Source organism: Gallus gallus, chromosome 3 (assembly GCF_016699485.2).
Source record: "Gallus gallus isolate bGalGal1 chromosome 3, bGalGal1.mat.broiler.GRCg7b, whole genome shotgun sequence".
Lineage (NCBI taxonomy): Eukaryota > Metazoa > Chordata > Aves > Galliformes > Phasianidae > Gallus > Gallus gallus.
Genome location: NC_052534.1, coordinates 96,945,906 through 96,969,367, shown reverse-complemented (window position 1 = coordinate 96,969,367; position 23,462 = coordinate 96,945,906). Strand labels below are relative to the sequence as shown.

Here is a 23,462-nt window from a genome sequence, read left to right as displayed (position 1 = left end):
CTTCTGTATTTTGTGCAGGTGATTCTCACTTAAATAATGTATCCACAATAGTAGTAATGGCAGTACAGAAGAATCACTGGGATTTACAGCTGTGATTATCAAGGTCAGGCTGGACGGGGCTCTGAGCAAGCTGATCTAGCTGTAGATGTCCCTGTTCATTGAGGGGGAGTGGGACCAAATGGCGTTTGAAGGTCCCTTTCAGTGATTCTAGTTGGATGACATTTGGGCATTTTGTTTCCACACAGAGGGAATCTCAGCGTTGGGTCCTCTAGAGACATTTTCACCAATGCATACACCCACATATCTGACCACAGCCACGTATGCCACTGTCACCACATCACCACATCACCCTGCCGCTGGACAAATCGCTTCTCTGCTCTGTGCTTATTACAAGACAAGGGTGAGTACCTTCTGATCTCTTCTGCAAGTCCCTGTCAGCTGCTTCCTCAGTCTGCTGGACCTAGGACAAGGGCTTCAGGCTGAGCTCACTAACCGTGGCAGGCTCCAAGGCCATCTCCTGGGACACTGCAGGAGAGCATCCTCTCAAGCACACAGCTCTGTAAATCCTGCTGCTCTCTTCAGGGATGCTGCCCCGTGGCTTAGTGATGCTCTCTGTCTTCATTTCACATCCTCTGAGAAATTAAATTGCAAAATAACTCAACATTCCTAGCACATGATCAAAATTAGCATCTTACTGACAACTGGCACTGGGAAACCAAAACGTACAACTGCACAAATAGATGTTGCCCATTTTAATTTTACATACAGATGTTTTGTTCTTTATTTGTTGTTCGTTTGTTTTGTTTGGTATTCTGTCATTCCTTTTTTATGAGGCAGGAAAATATGCAAAATCTGACAGGTATTCAATAAGCTGCACATTTTTCAATAGTGACAGATTTTTTTTCAGTCTCTAGGTTAAACAATTGGATACTTAAATAAACCTGGAGATAACCTTAACCCTTTCCTCCTCTCTCTTTCCTCTCCCAGTGTGTCTTTACAGCAGCCAAACAGGAACTGAAATACATCCTCGTGTCTGGTGTTGACATAAACCCAAGCTGCTGTAGAATTCCATGGGAAATTATGGTGAAAAAAGGATGAGTTTTCCCTAATTCTCATGTCTGTCCCAGCCATCAGCCCTGTTTCCAGGCCACCAGAGGGCTGTCCAAGCCCACTCTGGCTTCACCACCTCACCTCATTTCTCTACACGTGCAAAATCCTCTCAGCACCAAGCACTGCAATTGGAAATGCCATAAAAAAAGCAAAGAGCTCCCCTCTGAAGCCCAGCTGCATCCTTTAGCACCTCAGGCATCCCAGCCATTCGCTAGCACAGGCTCCATGGTTTCCATGCCCCCAGCCACCTGTTCTGGGGGAGTTCTGGACAGCAGCTTGGAAAATTCTGAGAAAGAAGAAATAAACGTAACCAAATTCCATAGAATGACAGAATGGCTTGGATTGGAAGGGACCTCAAAGATCATCTAGATGCAAATCCCTGATGCGGACAGGGTTACTGAAATTAAGATTTATTTATTTTTTTAACAATTTAAGAATTCCAATGCTCACCTGACATCAAATTTGTTAAAACAATTTTTTTTTTTCCCACTTCAGTTGTAATTGTCACTTTTATGAACGTTTTCAAACATTTCATATTTTTTATACCTTAGTTCCATTCACCCACGCAGCGTTTTGCTTTAGTATCATCACACATGCCCAAATCCTCGATGAAACACTCGTTTGGATTGCAGCAAAACTGAGAGCAATCCATATGCCATCCTCCTCACACAGTTGTCCCATTTACTATTGGACAGGCAAGCCTAATAATAAGTTGACAAACATGACTTTCTTTCTTGTTGGACAAAATACACAAATTGTATCTTTTTTTTTTCTGAGGAGGAGTAAAATACTAAGGCTTCTGGTCATTCTTTCTCTTCTTTCCCAGTGCTGTTGACTTTACTGCTCAACTCTGCTACTGCTTAAAAATAAAATGACGTGATTTCTCAAAGTGTGTAAACTCTCTTATCTGCAAAGCTATGTCTTCACTGGTACACTCACAACTGCTTTCATTTCTGTTCTACAGCCCTGCACGCTCCCCAAGAGCAGACACAACAACCACGGTTATTTACACCCCAGCATCAGCTACACAGCTTGTTTCCCCCACAGTTAACAGTAGCTAAGTCCTGATGAAAAACAGACCGTAGGAATGACAGTGCTAATATGGAGATACATAATGTGGGCATTCAGAGATGCACACAGAACTGCAGAAATAATCATCTTTATTTAGCTTCGTCTATACGAGTCATCTTCCACTGGCATTTCACCCTAATCGCAAGAAGCATTGGGTGCCAAGGGTTTTACTGTCACTCTCCAAGCCAGTTCCTGCATATTCATGGCTAAAAGCCAGAGCAGAAGGAAGATTTAGGTGCCAGCAATGGTTCTTATGCCAACGATCAATACTGCAGATATTTAAAGGTTTGATCTGAAATCCAGAGATGCGCCAGAGATGACACATGCAGAGAACTAAGATCAGCAGAAATCCTCCTTGGCTCTAAGTTACAGTGAGGTATAAGCAGCCTGCTTACAGCATGACAGGGAGGATTTTGTCAGAGCAGTCCCTTCATGCTGCAATTCATGTCTGTGGGCTGGAGAGCTCCAGGCTTTAAGCTAAGCATACAGAGCAGCAAAAGAAAACTGTAGGTCACACTGTCCTTACTCTCTGAGCTATGCTCACTGCATGTTTCCTCCTGAGATACGCAGCGCAGAATCTGGCACACCAACATCACCTAAGCATTTCAATTAACCTAGATTCAGTTTCACTTCTGTCTTCCCAATGCATCCAAGAGACTGTGAACCTACCTTGCTAATGTTAGCTGGGGTTATGAAATGCGTGAAATCAAAGACAGCAAAAGTGACATCGGGTGTTACCGCGACACACCCAGCCCTTACGCAGCCACTCTGCCCATTTCACACCTCCTTTACCTGATTCTTTGGTATCTGTGATTTAGATACTAACTTTTAGACAGCAGGCAGTGCCAACTAATATTTCTGCATTGCTCAGCCAGCAGGCTATGCTGCTTGAAAGAGTGGGGAGCGATAATAAGGCACACCTATCAGAGACAAAGGTACCATCCTTCCCAGTCAGAAACAGTAGATGTAGGCCCTTACCCCGTAAACTTACAATATGAAGATATTTTCTTTAACATTTGCTTGATTACTTTGGTTTGTATTTAATTATACATATGGCTGAGTGGTTTTGTAATTTTATAGCTGGCCTGTGCCCATGATTGATGTGGTAGTGTCGTTCTGACTGAGAGACGGTTTGCAAATGCAGGGTTTTGAAAGGCTGGTTGTATGGAAAGCCACTAGTCGCAATGCAATAGATGCTGTATTGTGAATTAAAGCAAAGAATATTTAGAAATGTGGTTGTTTTTTTTTTTGTGTGTACTTTGTATAGCTGTAATATTTGCTCCATAACAACAGCAGAATAAGAAAATCAATGATTGCGGATGAATACTTAATCTTGCAATTCCTTTAAAATACATGCTCTGACATCCCTGAGACATAGAAAGTCAAGCACCTTTCTTACTGTCTACTTTCATTAACCCGAAGAGAAGAAAAATGCTTAATTTTTAATCCAGAGGAAATAATTTTCTAATCCTGTTTTAAACACTACCATTTGAGAAAGAGAAATTAAAAAAATAGCCCAACAAATCAATCTAAATAAATCGAAATAAACCACTAAGCTTATGTTCCTTTACTTCCCTATTTCATATGCATGAATCTAAAAATAAAGCTCCTGTTACGCTAGTGAAGTAAATGTAGACTATTGTCTGGAGGCAGGATGACGATCTTTAGCTATAACCTCCAAAGCCCTGAGACCTCATTACCAAGCCACAGCCTCTCGCCCTACTTCTTTCACAACAGAATGTGATGCCCAGGCTGTCAGAGCAGTGTTTGGGCTCCTCAGCATGCAGGGCCAATGCTCACACACCTTTCCCGTAGTGGTTTGACCTAGCTGAAGCTCATGCGTTTCCTTGGACTATTTGTTTTATTGTCTTTCTTACACTGTTGTTACAACCTGTTTCTCGCTCACTATGAGGTGGAGGGTAGATTTAGATTGGATACACAAAATTCTTCGCGGTGAGAGTGGTAAGACAGTGGCATAGGCTGCCCAAAGACATTGTGGATGCTCCATCCTTGGAGGTGTTCAAATCTGCATTGGAGCTTTGTCTTGTGAGAGCTGTGCTTGCCTGTGGCAAGGTGGTTGCACTAGATGATCTTTAAAAGTCCCTTCCAACCCAAGCAATTCTGTGATGAGAGTCAAATTAATGTCTCTCCACAGTTAGTCCAGGAGATCATTGGCAACTCATATGTAAAACCCAACCATGGACTAGTGCTGCATGAGTTGCTACACCTAATTTCTGGGCGCCCTACCAATTAGTCAAATCTATACCTTCCCCCACAGTGCTCTTACGCTCGCTTTGCATGGATTGTAGAGAATGGGAACCTAGGAAGAGGATTCACAAAACCCTTAAGTAGCCAGCAGCAAGTGCTAAGAACAGAGCAGTCCCTTCTCCAGAGCAGATGCATGAATGAATGACTTCTCTCCTTTTCCTTCTCTTGCAAACCCTAGTAGTTATAGCATGTCTGAAACCCAGATCAAAGTTCCATGTCTTCCTGAGAAGGCCCCATCCCTGTGGAAGTCCTCAAAGGAATGATTTGGAACAGAACAGAATAGAACAAACTAAGTGGAATGGACCTTCAAAGATGACCAAATCCAACTGCCTGACCACTTAAGAGCTAACCAAAAGTTAAGCATGTTCTTGAGGGCATTGTTCAAATGCCTCTTGAACACTGAGAGGCATGGAGCATCTCTGGAAAGCCCAATCCAGTATCTCACCATCCTTACATCTGAACCTGGTGATTCATAACCCACAGCCCTATGGATTAGAAGTGTGTGACACTCTGACAGGGGCAGTGCTGGGAGATTTAAAGTTGCTTTCACGAAGCTCTGAGCAGATCAATGACCACTTTACTAGTTTCTTAACAACTTGCTTAGAAAAACAGAGACAGATCTGAAAATGGTCAACAACAAACTTGTGAGCGCTACAGGACACCTAAAATATAGTTGAATTCAAACAGTGAAAGAATTAAATGGCATTTCAGAGAGTAGAGGAGAAAGGTGAAGGACCCAGCTGTGAATTTGCATGCCTGCAGCTGCAGTCTGCTTTCAGAGCACGCTGCGAGTCTTGGGCTTTGCCTTTCAAAACATGGCAAGTAACAGTTGACAATTCACTGCATCAGACTTCAAAACGACTACGTGTGGACAAAGCCAAAACAGCTCTTCCTTAGATGGTTAGTGTTAGGGGTAGGTGTTACTCTAAGAGATGCACGTTACTATAGGCAGAAAAGGTAGAGCTGAAAAAAGATCACACAGGGTGGTGTTGTTTTTCCTTCAAGAAATCCATATTAATTTGTTCAACTAATGTGTTAGAACAGTGTTTTCCTAAATACCAACCGTGCAAACCAAGGGCAGGATATGACTTTCAAAGTGCTCTTTTTGCCACTTAATCATTTATAATGAGTAATAATTATTCTGATGGTAGAACCCGGCTGATGATTTTGTTGCGGATTTGTGTCACACAACGGAATTCACCTGACACTGCCATTGTGAATATGTCTCTCTAACATTAACAGAGTAAAACCTGTCTCGACAGTAAACAGCCATGTCCTGAAGGCCGGAGGAATGGATCTGTTGGGAAAGAATTTCAAGAAGGTACTATTTCCACACACTCACTTTCCAAGTCACAATCACGCTATTTTATTTTGTATTAAAAAAAAAAAAAAAAAGCTGTTATGCTTATTTAAGAATTTCATTGTTATTGTGACCCAGACAATGTCACTTAACCATACAGGCCAGATAAAGAATCAGATTCAATTTTTTTACAAACCTTAGTTTAGAGATTAAAAAAAAAGAAAAAAAAATGAGGAAAGAGATGCAGCTTGCCTGGGAAGAGAAGTTACACCTTCAAATCATCTGGTGCTCAACTGAAAGCTCACTGGAATCACCCCAAAGATTCCTGCTGTCAGTAATAAAACCAGGCATGGGCTCCGTGGTCATCCCTGTTTCTCATGTTCTGTCTTTTATTCAAACCCATTTAAAACTACTCTTTAAAACAAAAAAAAAAAAAAGAAAAAAAGAAAAAAAAACACTGAAATACATGTCTACTGTACTACTTAAAAGAAACTAGCCTACTCAAAAGTAGGCCATAAAGGAAGAAATTGTTTCTTTAAGTGATCTACAGCTTCTAAGGGTTGAAGTGGTAGCTCATGTAGCTTTGCGATCCTACAAGCACCTACATCCTAATGCTAGTAAAAATACTACCAGTTGTGGCCCCTTTGTCTTCTGTCATTTCAGCATAGAGCACTCGAGTAAACTACATGATTTGTTTTGTATGAATGTTACAGTGAAGTGGATCCCAAGCTGCTCTGAGGAGGAGGGAGCCCTTCAACAAAGATAAAGTGCAGCACCCACATTTTTACCAGTTCCTCCAGGAAACCCACCAACTGCTGAATGCATTTCAGTGAAGGATTCAGTGCCTGAATCCTGAGTTGTTGGTTACAGCATTCAGACACACGTGTTTCTGTTAGATTGAGGGATTTTGATCCCTCTTTCTGTAAAACACAGCCCAGCGGCAGGCTTGGGGTTAACATTCAGATCTGAAGCCCTGGAACGGGGTAGGGGGGTTGTTCAGCCCCAGGGTCCTGACTCAGAGCATTGCACAGGGTGACCTCACTCAGAGCAGTGCCCGTGACTCATGTATTTACTCCTCTTTGAATCCTTTTCCTTTCAAGTCAAACTATTTGCCCATTTCCTGACATCAGCTCATTGCCATTCAGCTATCAGCAGCAAGACGTGCCAAACCAAAAACGTTCATCTTTTCTCCCCGAGGTCCTTGCCATCTCCACCGCTGCAGCCACTCTGTTGACTGCCACGCTTCCCCGGGGACACAAGCTCCATCTCTGTGCCGCCCTTTCCACCAGGCCTAGGTCCCCACCTCACAGCACATCCATCCCCACCACCCACCCTCCTTCTCCTCCTCTTCCTCCCAGTGAGCGCAGGCTGGCCCTGTGGGCAGCCCCTTGTCGCCCAGACGCTACGGCTCAGCCCGCTCTTCCAGAGGCTGCTCCAACCACCTCATCCTTAAGGGGCTTTCCCTCTTCACGGCTGGCCCTGCACAGCCCAGCTCCTTTCTGTGCCCCTAACATGCTGTGAGAAGAGCACTTTTCGTCCCTCACACAGGAGCCGTGGCCCCAGTCGCAGCACCGTTCCCCACAGCCAGGCGCTGGGCAGAAGGTCACCTCGGCGACCCCTTCCCCTTACGGCCCTCCGCTCCCTCCCGGTGCGGTTATAGCCGGGCGCTGAGTGAGCGCCGAGCTATGCGCCCGCTGTCTCGCAGCGGGGCCTTGTGGGTAAGGGAGGCCGCCTCCCGCCGCACGGGGCCGGGCCGGGCCGGGGGCGGGCGCGGCGGTGGGAGCAGCGCGCTGCGGGCGCGGCATGGACTGAGCGCGCCGGGGCGGCCCAGGAGGGAGAGAGGGGGAGCGGTCAAGCGAGGCCCGCGGAGCCGCCGCCAACGGGGATCGCAGCTGACGGAGGAGCGAGAGCCGGAACGCGGCGGTTGCTGCTCTCCCCCTTCCCTCCCCAGCTCCCTGCCCGCGGGCGCGATGGCACGACCGGCGGCGGGCGGCGGGCGGTGAGCCGGGCCCCGCCGAGGGGACGCCCCGAGCGGGCAGGAGAGGCGGGGGCGCGGCGGGAAGCGCTCCCTTTCCCCTTCCCCGCCGCCGGGCGGAGCAGCGGCCGCTTCCCAGCGCCCTTCATGCCCGGGCGGCCGCGGCGCGGCCCCACCGCGGAGCGCTGCCCTCGGCTCCCGCCCGCCCGCCCAGGCCCGGCCTCGCCGCCGCGCTAGGCCCCGGCCGCGGGGCGACCCCGCGCAGTCTCCTCCTTCTCCTCCTCCCCGGCGGCGAGGGGAGGCGGCCCTCCGCCGGAGGATGAGCCAGCAGCTGCAGGCGGGGAAGATGTCGGCGGCTCCCCTCGCGCCGCAGGCTCCGGACTCGGCGGCGGCGGCGGGGATGCTCGAGGGCCGCCAGAGAAAGCTGGAGTCTATGATCCGCGACCCGCGCTCTCCGGTCAACGTGGAGAGCCTACTGGTGAGGGGCGGCGGCGGGCGGCTGGCTAACAAAGGCGGCGCAGCCCTCGGCTCGGCCGGGAGGAAGGAAGGGAAGCGCTCCGCATCCTGCAGGGGAGGGCGAAGGCTCCTTCCCGGGTGGGGAGCGGCCGCTCTCCACGCCTCCGGCCGGCCGAGGCCCCGAGGGCCGCCGGCGGGGAGCGGCCGGGCTGAGGGCACCGTCCTGCCCGGCTGTGGGGCCCCGCGGGGGGAGCGGGGTTTGTTTGGGGCTGAGGGAGAAACGCGTCTCGACGCCCAGTGAGGCGGGGAGGGCTCCGCTCCTCCGGCATCACCTCTGTCCCGCGGTTTCGCGCCTCCCGAGCGCGCTGAGTGCGGCCGGGTGGTACCCGGCTTTGTGTGTGCGGTGCCCGACCTCGCGCCCGCCGGGAAACGGCCTCTGGTGGGGCCGAGGGCTCTGCGTGCTGCAGGGGTAGCGCAGGAAGGGGACACGCCTAAGGGAGAAATGTAACTCGGGGATGGATCCTGCGGGGTCACGTTCGTTTTCCATTGGGACGGATGGATTCGTCTGTCTCTTATTTCACGTAGCATTTTTCTCCGTGCGTGTGTATGAAATATAATTTCCTTTACCAAGAAATCCGTGCCCTCAGGAAGGAGTGGGAAGGAGTTCTGTTTCCCCGTTTCAAACATCTGAACCGTGGAAAGGCGGTGAGAGGGAACGGTTATTATTATTTTAAACTGAACTTCTGGGTCACCAGACCCAATATTTCCACCCTACTGAAAGATTTCCAGTGTGTCCCATTAAGGAGGAGCAGAAAAGGGAGGGCAGATCCCAGCCTTCCAGGCAGGAGTTGCTCAAGGCACTCATACTGAGTCCTTTTCCTTCTTTTTTGTTCTTTTTTTCCTCGTAAATGACTCAGTTCTGTTTGGCCAAAAATACAGGAACTGACTGAACGGTATAGATGTCTGTGCTGTGTGGAGAGTATAGGAATTTCCTATAGCATCTGAAAAATGCTCTTCTCAAGGCTTTAGTGCTGTACTATTTCTCTCATAGACATTCAGAGGCATAATGAGGCCCACAAACCATAGCACTCAGTGCAGGCAAGTGGGAAGTGGTGCTACCTATCTAACTGGAGTCAGATAAGTTTCAGCTTAGGCCAAAGCAAAGAGCTGCCTCTGGGCTTCGCTCCCAGCGTTTTCACTTTGGTATTTTGCTAGGAAAACTTTGACCTGTGGCCAAAAAAGAGCAGTTAAAAATAGTACAGTCTCTCTGAAAAATGCATCAGGTTAATTGCTCAACCCCAGCAGACTTCTTCACACTCTGCTTTTATACTCAACAGAGCGTTTCTTTCGTTCTCTTGCCTCCATTGCCGTAGACATAGACTAGATAAACTAAAAACTGTTAATGTTTCTGAAGAGAAGTTCCAATTGTGAGATTGAGACCGGGCTGCTTAGCACTCTTCTTAAGGTTTTGTAAGCTTATAGCGTAGACCAGTTCATGTAATACACTGGACAAATCAGTAAACCATAGAAGAGCACTGACTGGATTGTACATATGCAATTTTTGTTGCAGAGTTAATCACTCTTTTTTTTCTCTGCATTCCCTCTGTGAGCATTGCTTGAATAATTAACAGTGGGGAAGATGTAACATTAATGGATCGAGTTCTGTTGTTTTCCGTTTTACGTGCCTGTGTATGAAATAATGAATTACTTCAGCTTTTTTTTTTTAATGATTTATGAAATTTGCAATGGATTTCCTGTAAAAGCCTCTGGAGCTTTGGTATTGTTGCTTTATGCTGTCTGGCGTTAATCTTGTATGGGCAATTTGTTAGGCTGGCTATTGCAGTCCTAGTGTGAACACATCGTATTCGAATTGCAACATTTACTTGTTTAGTAAACAGCTCACTTCTCGCTTTCAGTGTAAATTATCATCAGTGGAAATGTGTTTTCATTTAAAAGTGGAAATACAGCAACAGAAACTAAGAGCCAGGGAAAAGGTCTCAAAAAGACTGGCTGGAATGCTACTATTTCAGCCTCCAAAAATAACATAGCCAAAACTAAAAATGTGGAATGGAATTCAAAATGGAATTCATTTCCTTACACTGTAAAAAGTCATCAACAGCTGCTATTCTGCATTTTGTGTGTGTGTTTTATTTTTGGGAAGCTGCAGGGAGCAAAGAAGTAGCTGTTAAACTACCACCTGTGATGCAAATGTGAGGGAAGTGACAAGGGGGGGTAATAAGCTGTCCTTCCCTAGACAGCAGCACCATGGCCTATCGAGAGCTGATGTGTGTGGTGGCTCTGGGTGAGGATGTGCTCTTTCTGCACCTTCCTCACCACAGCTGTCTTCTTAACAGGAGGAACTCTGAGGCCACGTACAGCAATCATTTCCCTTCAGCCCCATGAGGCTCAGTTAGACGTTCGTGTACGGCCATTGTTATAGTGTATGCCTCAGCACTTCCTACTTCTGCCTTTATTGAGCATAACCATTCACTTGATTAAAATATATCTTTGGAAGGGTTGTGTGGCGTCAATTCAGAAGCATTAAGAGGTGGAGAACTTGTTGGGGTTGCTCTGGTAGTTAAGCATGAAGGTAGAATTTATCAAATATCCAAATTGAAATGCACTGCTTGCTTATTGCCGTCTTTTTACTGCTGCGTGTAAAAGTAGCCATAGAGAACTTCATAGTTGTTAGCGTGGCTCGTATGCAAAGTCTGAGCTGCACTTGCTGGGTTTTTCCTGGTTTTGGTTTGATAAGGAGCTGAAAATGTAAATGGCAACGTGAGAGCTGCATGCACCTTTCTGTGTAGGCTCAGGCAAAGACAGCCACAAAGGACAGTGTTTTCTGCAGCCTCATTTTGACATCTGATGAACGTTTTTTTTCTCACTGTAAATTGTTGAAAGCCTGAGTTAAGTGGCCTATGCTGAGATTGGTGACTTCTTATATTGCACCTGTCTGCAGTACAGTCTTACTCTTTTTGCTCCTGTAACATTGTGTCAGCCGTTACGAAAACATGTTAGAATTAGGTTGTGCAGGTCAGTTTGCAGAAATACTGTATCCTTATAACTTACTCCTCTGCCAGTTTGTGTCATCTGCTCATGTCACAAAGTGACATTTTTGCCAGCTGCATCTACACCTTGATGGGGTAAATGGTATGTGACTTCGTGTGATCCATAAGAAACCCTTCTATAAATACATTCCTACTGAATAATTCGGAGTTGACAGCTATGTTTAAGAAGAGCTTAACAGCTCTGAAGTACATGTGCTGCTTTATTCTTTTGCATATATGTGCTATCTACACTATTAGCTGAGTTGATTTATGTAGTATTAAATGCATGTTATATAAGGGTGCGGTTGTAAGCATTAGCTCAACTTTTACAGTGCTCTAAACCACGAGTAGACAGGTCAGTGTAGGCTGTGCAAAACTCATCCAGATTTCCCATTCCTTGCCTTGTATAACCATATGGGTCCTGCGCATATTGAACTCAGCTCTAGAATTTTTAGGGTGGTGCCAGATTGCTCTGATGAATCTCATTGTCCTCCTCCCTGCAGCTGTCTTCTCTGTGCAGATCGAAGGCTTTTGGTTAGAGAAGGGAACGTGTAGGCCCCAGTGTTTCAACCTCAGGCTTCTGCCTTGATGTTTCGCAGTAGAGGTAAAGTGTTGAATATCTTTGCCACAGCTGAGGAGGTGTGAGACTCTGGGAGAAGCAGTTCTTAAGATGCAAACCAGGCAGTGCAGCGCTGCAGTGAGCACAGTGCTGGGCTGCACACGTGGTTGTGGAAAGCTGAGATGTGGGGGGACCATCAGAAATAGTGTGCTCAAGCAACGTGGAGTGTATGTGCCTTGAAACTGGGAGGAAAAAAAGAGGCTATTTGTTACTCAACTGGTGGGTAAACTGTGTATTTCTGCTAGTTTGGACATCAGTTTCTATTCACGATCAGCAAAATATATCCCTGTCATCATGACTGTTGAATTTTGCTCCTAATGAAAAATGCATTGTGGATGCAGCTCTGACTCTCGTACAGATGCCTCTGTAGAATCTCATCACCTGGATAGATACCAAGCGAGAACTTAGCAGATCACTCAGCTGAGCTCCCTTAATGCAGAGTCCTCTGGAGTTTCTGGCTGACACTCATCTATCCATTTACAGTTTTTGCTCTTAGGAGCTTTCAGAGTGTTTCAGAGTTAATGTGAAAGTTGTCTCACTTTCCTAACTTTATTGCCATGTGATTTTGAATGAGTGAGAACAATCTGTTGTGTTAATTTGAACCATCGAGCACAAGAAAGAGCTGAAAACATAGCAGGGTTTGATCTGAAATATATTGCCTAGAAACTAGTGGAGAGACCAAATGATCCTTTGTTCTTGAAGAAATTTTTGTGTTCTTATTTAGTTCATACCCTTTTATTTCTTTCTTAGCTTTTGACTCTTAATAGAAATGTTCTTTTTTTAATCTGTAATTTCAGAACATCTACTGTGAAGTTGAAAACATGAGCTTTAAGAATTGCCTTTTGTTAATCATTCCTATGTGATGGATTTATATTTAGCAATGTAGTTAACTGGAGAAGGACAGTTTTATTTTCTGACACATTTAGGTGTTCCTATATCCTGTATTATTCACACCAGAATTAAAGTATTTCGCTGAATTTGAGAAACAGGGAAAAAGAAATTGCTTTGCTCAGCCTCAGGGCTTTTAATGCCATATATAGAATGCATAGATCAGTATGCATGCACTGGGGGCGTTTGTGCTCCAGATATTTTACCTGTATCGATCAGATACAGAGTCATTAGTATCCTTCAGATGTTTAATTAGCACAGTTCTTTTCTGCCTTACATGTGGTAGAAAAAAAAAGCCAAATCACTTTTCCCAGTAACTCGCAGCCTCAATGTCCATTGGGGATTGTGTGCAAGTGCTGATTAAAAACTGTTTTGTTAAGTACAATTTCAGGTTTCAGCTAATGGCAAAGCAATACCGAAGCATTTATCTGTTTGGCAGCTTTTGATATGGATTGCATTACTGGATTTTTTTTTTCTTTCAGAGCTACCACAGTACACAATCTCTGTGGCCATCAATTGATGACTTCTTGCCAATGTTTGATCTACCAAAATTAACTGGTATTGTGTTTCTGCCACAAAGGAACTGTCCTTGGATTGTAAGGATGAAAACGGTTGAAACGTGGTAGTAGAGTTTTCTGTAATGGAAGAATAGAGGGAAGAACCTGTCTGTGTCTGTGTACTTTTTTATACTTATATATGCTTTTTTTTGTAACCGTAAGTACAAGTTTTATAAGGGGTGCTGTATTGGCTCTCAGACTGTTTGAAACTGAAAAGCACCAAATGATTCCAGTGGCAAATTAATTTAAAATATTTATCTCTTGATACATCATGTTGGCTAAGAACAAGAATACTGTGTTTATTTTGGCAGCCTTTGTTAGCAATAAACTTACTTTAATGAGCCTTTCGCTATGTAAACAGAATGCAATGAATGTAGCGCTTAGTTCCGAAGCCCAACCTACTGCATGTAATGCAGTAGTGAGACTCCATTACCTCTCACCTATGGCCAGGAGCAGTCCATCCTCATAGCCAGTGCTGTCCCCTCTTTTTAGAGCAGATGAAGTGTCACTGTATGTCCTTACGTGAGACCAGTGTATTAATTACCTGCTACCAGAGTCCTAAGGCACTGTGCTTAAGATGATCACTTGAACCTCTACGCATTCAGTAGCGGTTTGGCAGTGTTTACAGTATTGTGGTTATGTGAATTTTGTCCAGGTTCCATTGGGTTAGATAGTTCCAATCAGTAACAGCTGATTAGGTGGTGTGGGCTTCACTTCTTCTTGTTTCTGTTCCTCTGCTATGGTTACCGCTACTAAGAGAGTGGGCTTGTTTTTCTTACATGAAATATCATGGTGTTAAACTGTTCCCTTTCGCATCAAGGGATGGATGTAGGTTTTGTCATCCCCTTGCCCTTCTGTTCTGTCTCTGCCTCAGTTATCGTAGCATCAGGAAGCTGGTAGATAGGAGAAGAAAAACAATCTGGCTACCACATACAAGTACTTCATTATTTCTATCTTTCATTAACTTCTTGTAGAACAGCCTGCTTAAATCAAATCATTCACAGATGGTCACCAATTGCGTATTTTATATCTTTCTTTGTCCAAACTAGGATGGTTGGGTTTTGATGTTGCTGTGCAGCCTTAGCTCTTTGTTGCCATAGTCATATCATTAGTAGGGCAGCGTTGGTAAGATCAGGTGGTGCAGACAGAGGTAAAAGCAAGGGCAGAGTGCAGGAGGCTCTGTACTCTGGTGTTGGCACTGTATGTCATCAGACAAATGTTTCTCTATTTCCAACTTCATGAGAAGCTTATTTATTTATTTTCATTTGACCTGTGCACAAGAGGAATTGAATGGTTAGAATGGACTTAAGTGATCACAGAATTGCAAGGGTTGGAAGGGGCTGCAAAAGATCATGGAGTCCAACTCCCTGATTAAGCCAATTCCCTACAATAGGTCTCTCTAGGCCTCTTATCATCTTTGTAGCCTTTCACTGGACTCCTTCTAGGAGATGCCTGTCTTTTCTGAACTGAGAACCCCAGAACTAGAACTGGTATTCTAAATGTAGCCTCAGCAGGGCAGAGTAGAGGGGGAGGATTACCTCCTATGACCTGCTGGCCACATTCTTTTTAATGTACTCCAGGATACCATTGGCTTTCTTGACCACCAGGACACACTGCTGGCTCATGGCCAACTTGTTGTCCACCAGGACACTCAGGTCCTTCTCCACAGAGCTCTCAGGAGCCCCTCACCTGTACTGATATGTGTAGTTATTCCTCCCCAGGTGCAGGATTCTACACTTGCTCTTGTTAAACCTCATCAGGTTCCTCTTTGCCCCATTCTCCAGGCTGTGATGTAAAGAGGGTGGTGATGAGGACATTTTATGTCAGACTGTTTAATTCTGAATCTTGAGAGCTCAAATAACAAAGCAGTTGCTTTATTTCTTGACTGTTCTAAATCATTGTTACTGACTTCTATTCTGTATATAAAGTAGAGAATAACAAGGTCCTGCTTTAAGCAGGATAAAGTTTGAGTGACTCATTCAAATGTAGAATTTTTTTAATGCCTTTCTTCAGGAGGAAATGAAGAGGTCACGTACAGACATGAAATAAGGTTTGCAACCACAATGAAGACAAGCTAATCTTTACCAGATATGCTTTTTGTTTGCATTAATCTCTAAACAAGTAGCGATTACTTACAATTATCAAATAAGTAACTGGAAGGAGAAAATGGCCAAGTTCCACATTTCTTCTGAATGGTATTTAAAGTTTAACTCAAAACACAGTTATCATATATGATAAATCTTATTTCTTTTGTCCTCATTTATCACTGATTCTATATATAGTCATCCAAAGTCTATACTTAGTTGTTGACTTTAAATCAACTATTGCTGTCTCAACAGCAGAGGTTTATTATCGAGTGGGACCTTTTTCTTTCTAAGAAATACCTATGAATATTTCTTGGAAATTACTTTTTACTATGAGTCGTGAACTTGGGAAGCTTAATCTGCTTGTGTTTGCTGCTGCTGTACAACTCAATTGATCCTCTGTTTTTCTTTTGTCCCAAGTGAAGAATGCTGTATCAGTAAGTTCACTCTAGTGTGTATGTACTTATCTTCAAAGAGATCGTTCTCTAAAAAAGTTGTGGTGGCATAGCTTTTGGTTGAGGGGTATGCCATCAGTTTGGCTTGCCTATGCTATGAAAATGTTCCATTTCATGCAGAAACTAGTTTTAAACTGGTTTTCCCTGTGGTTACTGAAACTGGTTTGTTCTGATCTCCGTTTTCAGTTTAGTGCTGATTAAGACGAGTGCAAGATGAGGGAGAGGAGCAGTCATTTCTTTCAGGTATAGAACACAAGCTTTTATTTTTAGATCTTCTACCACTCTGGTACACAGGGAGTGTACATTGTAGTAGACTTGTAACTATGCAGCTAAAGATATATGGAACAAGCGGTAGTAAGTAGATATAAGGTATTGTTGGATTGCTTAATACTGTATCTGCCCCTTTTTACACCATTGTATGGCTGTGCTTGTCTTCTGAACACTTTTTTTTTTTGTGTGCCCAATCTTTTAAACTTTGTGATAGAATGGCCATTAAGTTCTCCTTAGGAATAGAGTTATTCCCTCTAATAGTGCAAGAAAATGAAGAAGAGCAAGAAAAAATACCATATCAGAAGCTGGTGGCTTAGTGAGCAGTGACAAACCTTTCTAATACCAACAGTACGGACCACGTGGTCTGTTCCAATTAGTGAACATTTCAACATCTCTTCATCCAACAGTAAAAGTTGGCCTATTTAGTCATTAAGCTATAGTGTTCTAATTCTTGACCTATCTGACTAAATGACCACTTTAGGATGTATAAGTCCAGACTATAAGTTATACTTCATCTCTGCCTTCATTGGTTTAGGGTTTTTTTTAAATTCTTTCATACGAAAGGTAACTGAAGACAACTACTTGTATTATTCATGTGTCAAGGAGATACTGACAATTTATTCTTGTATTGCAGCTACTGCTGCTAATTTAAACATTATTCCATGCTTAGTGTTTTCTCTTTGGGTACAGAGTAGTTAGCAATTTTGTGAAGAGTTGCATCCACAATGGTCTTTTAAGCAGCTGAACTAAGCTATGGATCTGGTAGGGTAAGCTAAAAAAAAAAAACCAACCATGATAAAAATGCATTCCTATTACTAAACTGTCAAGTTCTTGTTAAAGTCTTGTTCTTCTCATTGCTTCTGTCAAGTTCAATATTCAGTATTTCTATAAAAACATTACTTCTGTTATGTGAAATACAAGACTCTCTAATTTAACTGCATTTTTTATTTTCCTTAATCTCCATCCCTATGGATACCCCCAGTGTTCATATTGTCGGAATTGAAGGCCTTGCCTCAACTCTGCAAGCATCAGCACGTGTCAGATGGGCAGGGAGCAGCAGAGCTCCGGTTCTCTGAGTTCTGGTGCAAAATCCAAACATAGCAGCAGGAATACTGTTCTATGTGCGTGTGTGGTGTTTGTTCTGGTTTAGGATTAGTTTCAGCTTGAATGAGGAAAAGATAAATATATAAGAAGCAATAGACATACTAATATAAGCTGCCTTTCTGTAGAAGGATTTGCCACCATAGTATTCTTAGGTGTAGAAATCCAGCTCGTTTTCTGCTTTGAAGATAATTTCTGTTAAGATTATGAAGAAAACATCTAAATAGGGATAGTGTGATGAGAAGCTGTTCAACCGTGGAAGCCTGAAATGGTAGCAGTTGGAGCTGTGACTCATTTTTATCAATTTTCAGGATTGGCTGCCTCCAAAGAAAGGCAATTTAGGTGTCAAAATAAACTATTTCATTGCTCTTCATTTTCAGGATTACCAGTATTATTTCCCATGGATGCCTTGTGGTATATCTCAAGTGCCTGAAGTCTCAACAGTCCCCTCTCTCTATCTGTCAGATGACATCTCTATCAGAACTTTAGAGTGTTAAAAACCCAGAATGCGAACTTTAAAACAAATTCTGTAAAATATGACATTATTTTAAACAAACAAACAAAAAACTCATAGGTTTATACTGCAGAGTTTGTTTCACTGAATCAAAGTGCCTCAGATAGTATTGAGCCTTACTGTAGAGTTTAAATTTTCTCTGCAGTACGGTACATTTTGTTTAGACTGTACTGCTGAAAGTATAGCCTGTGATTTCAAAACAAAATAAAACGATGACATCGTCTGAATTTAGTAGGGAAGGTGCAGTTTGACTTGGATGTAAATTGGTTTCAATATATTAAAAACTCAAATACGTTTATTAAATCAAAAGCAATCAATTCAGTTATGATTAAGTTATTTCTGTCTATCGGAATATTACATCACGTGGATGCTGAACTGGGTGGGTAGAGGAATGGCTTTATGATTAAGATGTTTTCTCATTTTCTAATGGTGTATTTGTGTTTTATCCCAAGTAGAACTTTTAGTTACATTTTGATTTCAAGCTTCATTTCCTGAGCATGTACATCAGAAATCACTGCTGTGTAAACGAGTTGGTTTTGTATATCAAATAATGTTCTGAATTGTAGAATTTATACTTTTTTTTTTACCATCTTAATGATTTGGTTTGTTTTCTTATGTGTGAAATCTTACCAGTCTTGGAACAGTTGTACTCTAAAATTACAAAGAAGAGGGGAAAAGAGAAACAAACATGCTTGGCATTGGAATATGCTAGGGTCAGTGATGCTGAAAGTACATATGGATTGTGAGAAGATGGTTACTTTTTTTTTTCCTTTCAGTTTTGTTACATGCAGAATAGTCATGGAAGTAAAATATTTCTGATGTCTGTAAGTCTGCATCTCTAGCAGTAAACCAGATGGTGTAAAGTCCTGCAATGCTGTAGCTAGCATGGTCTGGTTTTTTCCACAGTGTTGAACTCTCGACTTGCATCTGCCCAGATACTGTTCTTGTTTGTCTTGCTGCTCTGGATGGAGTCTTGAAGTACATCGCTCAGCATCAGTACTATCAGGGTTTATTTTAAGCATAAACTGCTGATTATTTTGCTGGTTTTGACTTAATTACTGTATTGGATACAGTGTGACAGAACAGGCTAAGTAGTGTTCTGGTGACATTTAGTGCTACCACTTGGGAGGTAATGAGGTGGGAGGTCTTTATATCCAAAGTAATGGAACTCTGACTATCTAGTCTTACTCACTTTCTGAAAATACTAGCCTTAGCCTACTTACATAACCAGTTACGTTTTTTAAAGTTTGAACTTTTTTGGATGGTGAGATGCATACATGCAGATTTTCCATGAAGGCAGTAAAGAATGAGCAGAAAATTGAGTCAGTCAGAGGACACAGTTTTGTCTGGAATGGCCTGAAACGATCAGGTCAGACTCTTTCTTAAATGATGTGTGGTAAAGCTGACAAGCTGTTTTTGTTGATGGAAGGACTTTGCCAGATTTGGACACTGCTTTAGTACTTCTCTGCATGCTGTAGGATGGCACCCCACCAAATGTGTCTGTGCTGCTTCTCGTTAGGTCATGGTTCTGTGCTCTGTACTAGGTGTGTACCATATAGGACCTGTGTCATGACACTTTCAAGAGGTATGTAAATGTTCTCCTCCTGCTTAAAGATTAGTCAAGGGCATACACCTCTTCTCACCCTTGTGCTCCTGATGCGCAGGAGTTTCTCCTCTAAAAGTAAAAAGAAAAAAAAAAAGATTCTGTGAGGAAGCAACTGATGCAGATTGCTTTTATGGGTATGAATCTGTCCAGGTCTATGAGAAAGGAGAAATATATTTGCTTATCAAAAATTTCAGGGTCACAGACTGGGTGAGATTGGAAGGGAACTCTGGAGGCTGTCTGGTCCAACTCCCTGCACAAGAAGTGCTACCCAGAGTAGATTGCCTTGGCCTTTGGAGATCTCCAGGGATAATTCCATTTTGCAGTTTATGCCCATTGCCTGTCCTGGCACTCTGAAAAGAGCCTGGCTCCATCACTGTGTGCCTTCCCAGTGCCATGGACACTGATGGGGTAGCCCTGAGCCTCCTCTTCTCCAGACTGGGTAGTCCCAGCTCTCTTGACTTCTGCTCGTAGGTTGAAATGTTTAATGCCAAGTCTTGAGGAAGCTTTAGAAAACACCAGCTTATCTGTGGGAAAACTATTTTCCACTTATGGAACCACAGCAAAATTGAAATGGATTTTTTTTGCTTGACTTTGTTTTTCCAAGTACTTTGGGATATTCACATAGCCCTGGATTTGGTGCCATGTTTTTGTTTCACAGTCATGCTTTCTTAATTTTCTTGTGTTAACAGACAAATTTGCACAGAAGGTGGAAACCGATCGCATTGCAGTAAACACAAGCTAAGCAAACTGAAAAAATATTCTTCCATTTTGGAATTCCTTTTAGCTACCATATTCTCTGCTGACATTTTTTTTTAATAGCAGTTTGTAAATAAATCCTGGTAGAATTGTAATTTAACTGTCTCATTAAACCCAGACATGCACATCTTTTGTTGAATGACATGATGATTAAGACAGCATTTTGTTGCCCAAATGTATGGAGGCAGTACCACTTGAAACTTGAAAGCCATTGTATATCAGAAGAAGAAAGTTGTACCTGGCTTAAGATTTATAGCACCTAGGAGTCTCTCAGCTTTATCTCTGCAAGACTGAGAAATACACCTACATTATGAAGCCACAGCACACTTCATTGTTCAACTGAGACCAAAGCTCCTGAGGACGTTGGTTCCTTTGTGAAGATCTCTATCAACCATAAACAGTCCTTCTGAATGCCTTTCTGTCTTTTCAGATAAGCTCTGTAGTCAACCCTTTAAGACCCATGAGTACTCAGGGGATTAGGAAAACCTTAAAATGCTGTAGGATACTTTTATCTGTTTTTGAATGACTTCCAGAAGCAGAAAGAGATGACACTTCAGACACAATCGTATTAAATAGGACAGCACAGTCCTTGGGTCAGATGACTGGTCTGCAGCATGAAGGTAAATACGGTAGTAATGAGTAACCAGCCTAGTTACTTTTAGGTAGTCTGTAATAAGAATCTCATACTCTGAAGAAAGATATGACAACATGACATTTTATTTTTAAAATGGTGAGCACAAGAGTCCTTGGTGTGATCTAAGCCAGAACCTGTGACTGTGTTAAATGCATTGTACGTCCCTCAGAAAGCTGGCTGGGTGTGTGGCACCAAAAACATCCCTTGGGAAGTAGGTCACACATCCACAGCAGAGCGCAGGCATGCATTCTCAGTGGTGTGTATATGCAGAAATTGTTAATGGAACAGCTTGTCTTTTCTGCCTTAGCAGTAGTATGTTTAGAAGAGGAATAGATATTATGATCTCTATTACTGAAATAATTAAGGTTTTCTGGGGGGCTTATTTTGTAATAATCTAGATCTTAAACATTCTTAAAAAAAAAAAGAATTTATTTAAGGGCTTCAGGTGTTAGTGATAGCAATCAAGATTTTATATACTAAACAAAAAGTATGTACCTTTGAAAATGTTTCTAAATGAACAGATAAAATTGTTGAGAAGCAAAGCAGCCTTTAATATTAGGAAAAGAAATATTAAAATCTCAAGAGGTAGAATGTTAAGTATGGGGAAACGCAGAGCAATCTCAGAAACGTTTTGACCTTTGTCTTTCTCCCTTAGTTATATGGATACATTAAAAAAAAAAAAAAAGAAAGAAAGAAACTTGATCCTTGATGGAGTTCCACAGATTGTTTTACTATCAGTAGAAGTAGCCCCACCTGCTGCTGTAGGCACCGCCTTTATAGTGATATTATAGTGAATCAATTTTAATAACCAATCTTGATTAAAACCAACCTGAGTCATTTTCCCATTTAGTCCTGACAGAATTGACTGTAACTAAAACTGTAACATCAAAAAACCCAATCCTGATTATTGTTATTATTTTGTCAAAAGCAAACAAAAAATCTACACTACTACCTTTCCTCAAATAGTTAAGTTACAGATGAATGTTGTTTTTTAAAGTATGCAGCCTAGCTTTTTGGGTTGTAAGCCATTATCTAGGTGTCCTTCCCCAATATAGGTAATGAATCATGGAGTGGTTAGAGTTGATAGGGCACTCTGGGTGCATCAGGCCCAGCCCTGCTCCAGCAGGCACACCCAGAGCAGGGTGCCCAGCACCACATCTGGGGGCTTCCAGAGAGTTCCAAGGAGGAGACCTTACAGCATTGGGCTGTTGTACACGTGTACTGCACAGAAGTGCTCCTGGTGCCCAGAGGGAACCTCCTTTGCTCCAGATTGTGCCCAGTGCCTCTTGTCCTGGCACTGAGCACCACTGGAATTCAGGATCCTTAGAGCAGCAGCAGGAGGGCGTGCAGTGAGCTCCCTGCCCTGAACTTCAGAAGAGCAGACTTTGGCCTCTTCAGGGATTTGCTTGGCAGAGTCCTGGAGGATAACGCCCTGTGGGTAAAAGGGGCCTAAGGTAGCTGGAACAAGGAAGATGCATCTTTTGTGGAAGAAGAGCAGGTCAGGGAATATTTGAGTAACCTGGATATATTTAGAAGCCCATGGGCCCTGTTGGGAAGCACCTACAAATGCTGAGGAAGCATAGTGACAAGAACAAAGCTATTTGTATTGATATGCAAATACTCTAGTTTCTTTCAGAACTACAGAGAATGTTTACAACTCAGAATCTGTTTTTTAGCTATGTGACTGTTGAGGCCGTGGAAAAAATAGTGTTTCAAAATATTTCCTTCCAAAAGAAATTTATTTAGAAGTTAACTGTGATGACATAAATGTGGAAGATAAGATAGTATAAATGAGTGAAATGAGTTATTGTGTTCAGAGCTATGTAACAAAGTAAAGGAGTAGAAGTACACTGCTGTGCCAGTCTTCATGCAGAGAAAATAGTTGAAAATTGGAAGGTATATATTTAAGAAACTTATAAAGCAAGCCTTGCGTGGAAGAAAAAGGCTAATTCCTATCAGTACTTGCCTGTGCTTAAATTCAAGTAACTTTGCTTTTTGTATTATAGACCATTGCTTAGTCTATTGTTTCTTCCCATTTTGGGAAACAGCAGAATTGTGTGTGTAAACAAGCTTGTTTTAAAGATGCATGTTGGCTCTCCTTTTCTTCTGAAAATAACTGTAAATAGTAGAATCCGTCAACATACGAAATGCCAGAAGTGACTAATTTGAAATCTTATCTGCCAGTGCTTATTTGGAAATTGTTCCTAGTGCTGTGCTACCATTGCTCCACCAGTGTAAACCTCAGCTACATGCATCATGTTCCAGTGGCACAAAGCAGTCTCTGCAGCTCGGTTTGGTGCCTGACCAGATGAAATGATACAAATACTAATTTGACATTAGGCAGCATTTTCTGATCGAATAAACCAGGGCAGCAACATGAGGTACATAGAATATTTTACTTCTTTTATAAGTAATTGTGGTAACTGCTAACCTTTATGCAGGGGAGGGTTTTGGCAACAAAATTCAAATATTGTTGGACGAACGCATTTCTTAATCAGAGCTGAGCTCCTGAGAAGTGAATAGGTACAGTTGGTTTCAGACAGGCAGGGCTGACTGCCTTCATAGCTACTGTCAGCCCCCTTCATCTTTAGAATTTGGGGAACTGTATTCTCTTTTCCCTTGAGGTGTTACGCTTGCTTCCTCACTGTGATGCTTGAAGGCCTTGTAGAAAATAAGCAGCAGCTGACAAGGAAATGCATCTTGCGCTTGAGAAGTTGGTGAGCTTTTCTGTCATCTTTCATTTGGGTGGAG

General features: G+C 42.9%; 1 protein-coding gene across 4 annotated transcripts in view; it reads left to right on the top strand.

Annotated features, from left to right (window-relative positions):
• Positions 1–8,053: 8,053 nt before the first annotated feature.
• Positions 8,054–23,462, top strand: part of ROCK2 (Rho associated coiled-coil containing protein kinase 2) — a 94,597-nt gene continuing 79,188 nt past the window's right edge. For all 4 annotated transcript variants that reach the window (XM_025149412.3, XM_015276087.4, XM_015276086.4 and 1 more), the window contains exon 1: positions 8,054–8,202. In XM_025149412.3, the coding sequence (XP_025005180.3) occupies positions 8,071–8,202 (132 nt within the window). In that variant the 5' untranslated portion in view covers positions 8,054–8,070. The remainder of the gene's footprint in view (positions 8,203–23,462) is intronic.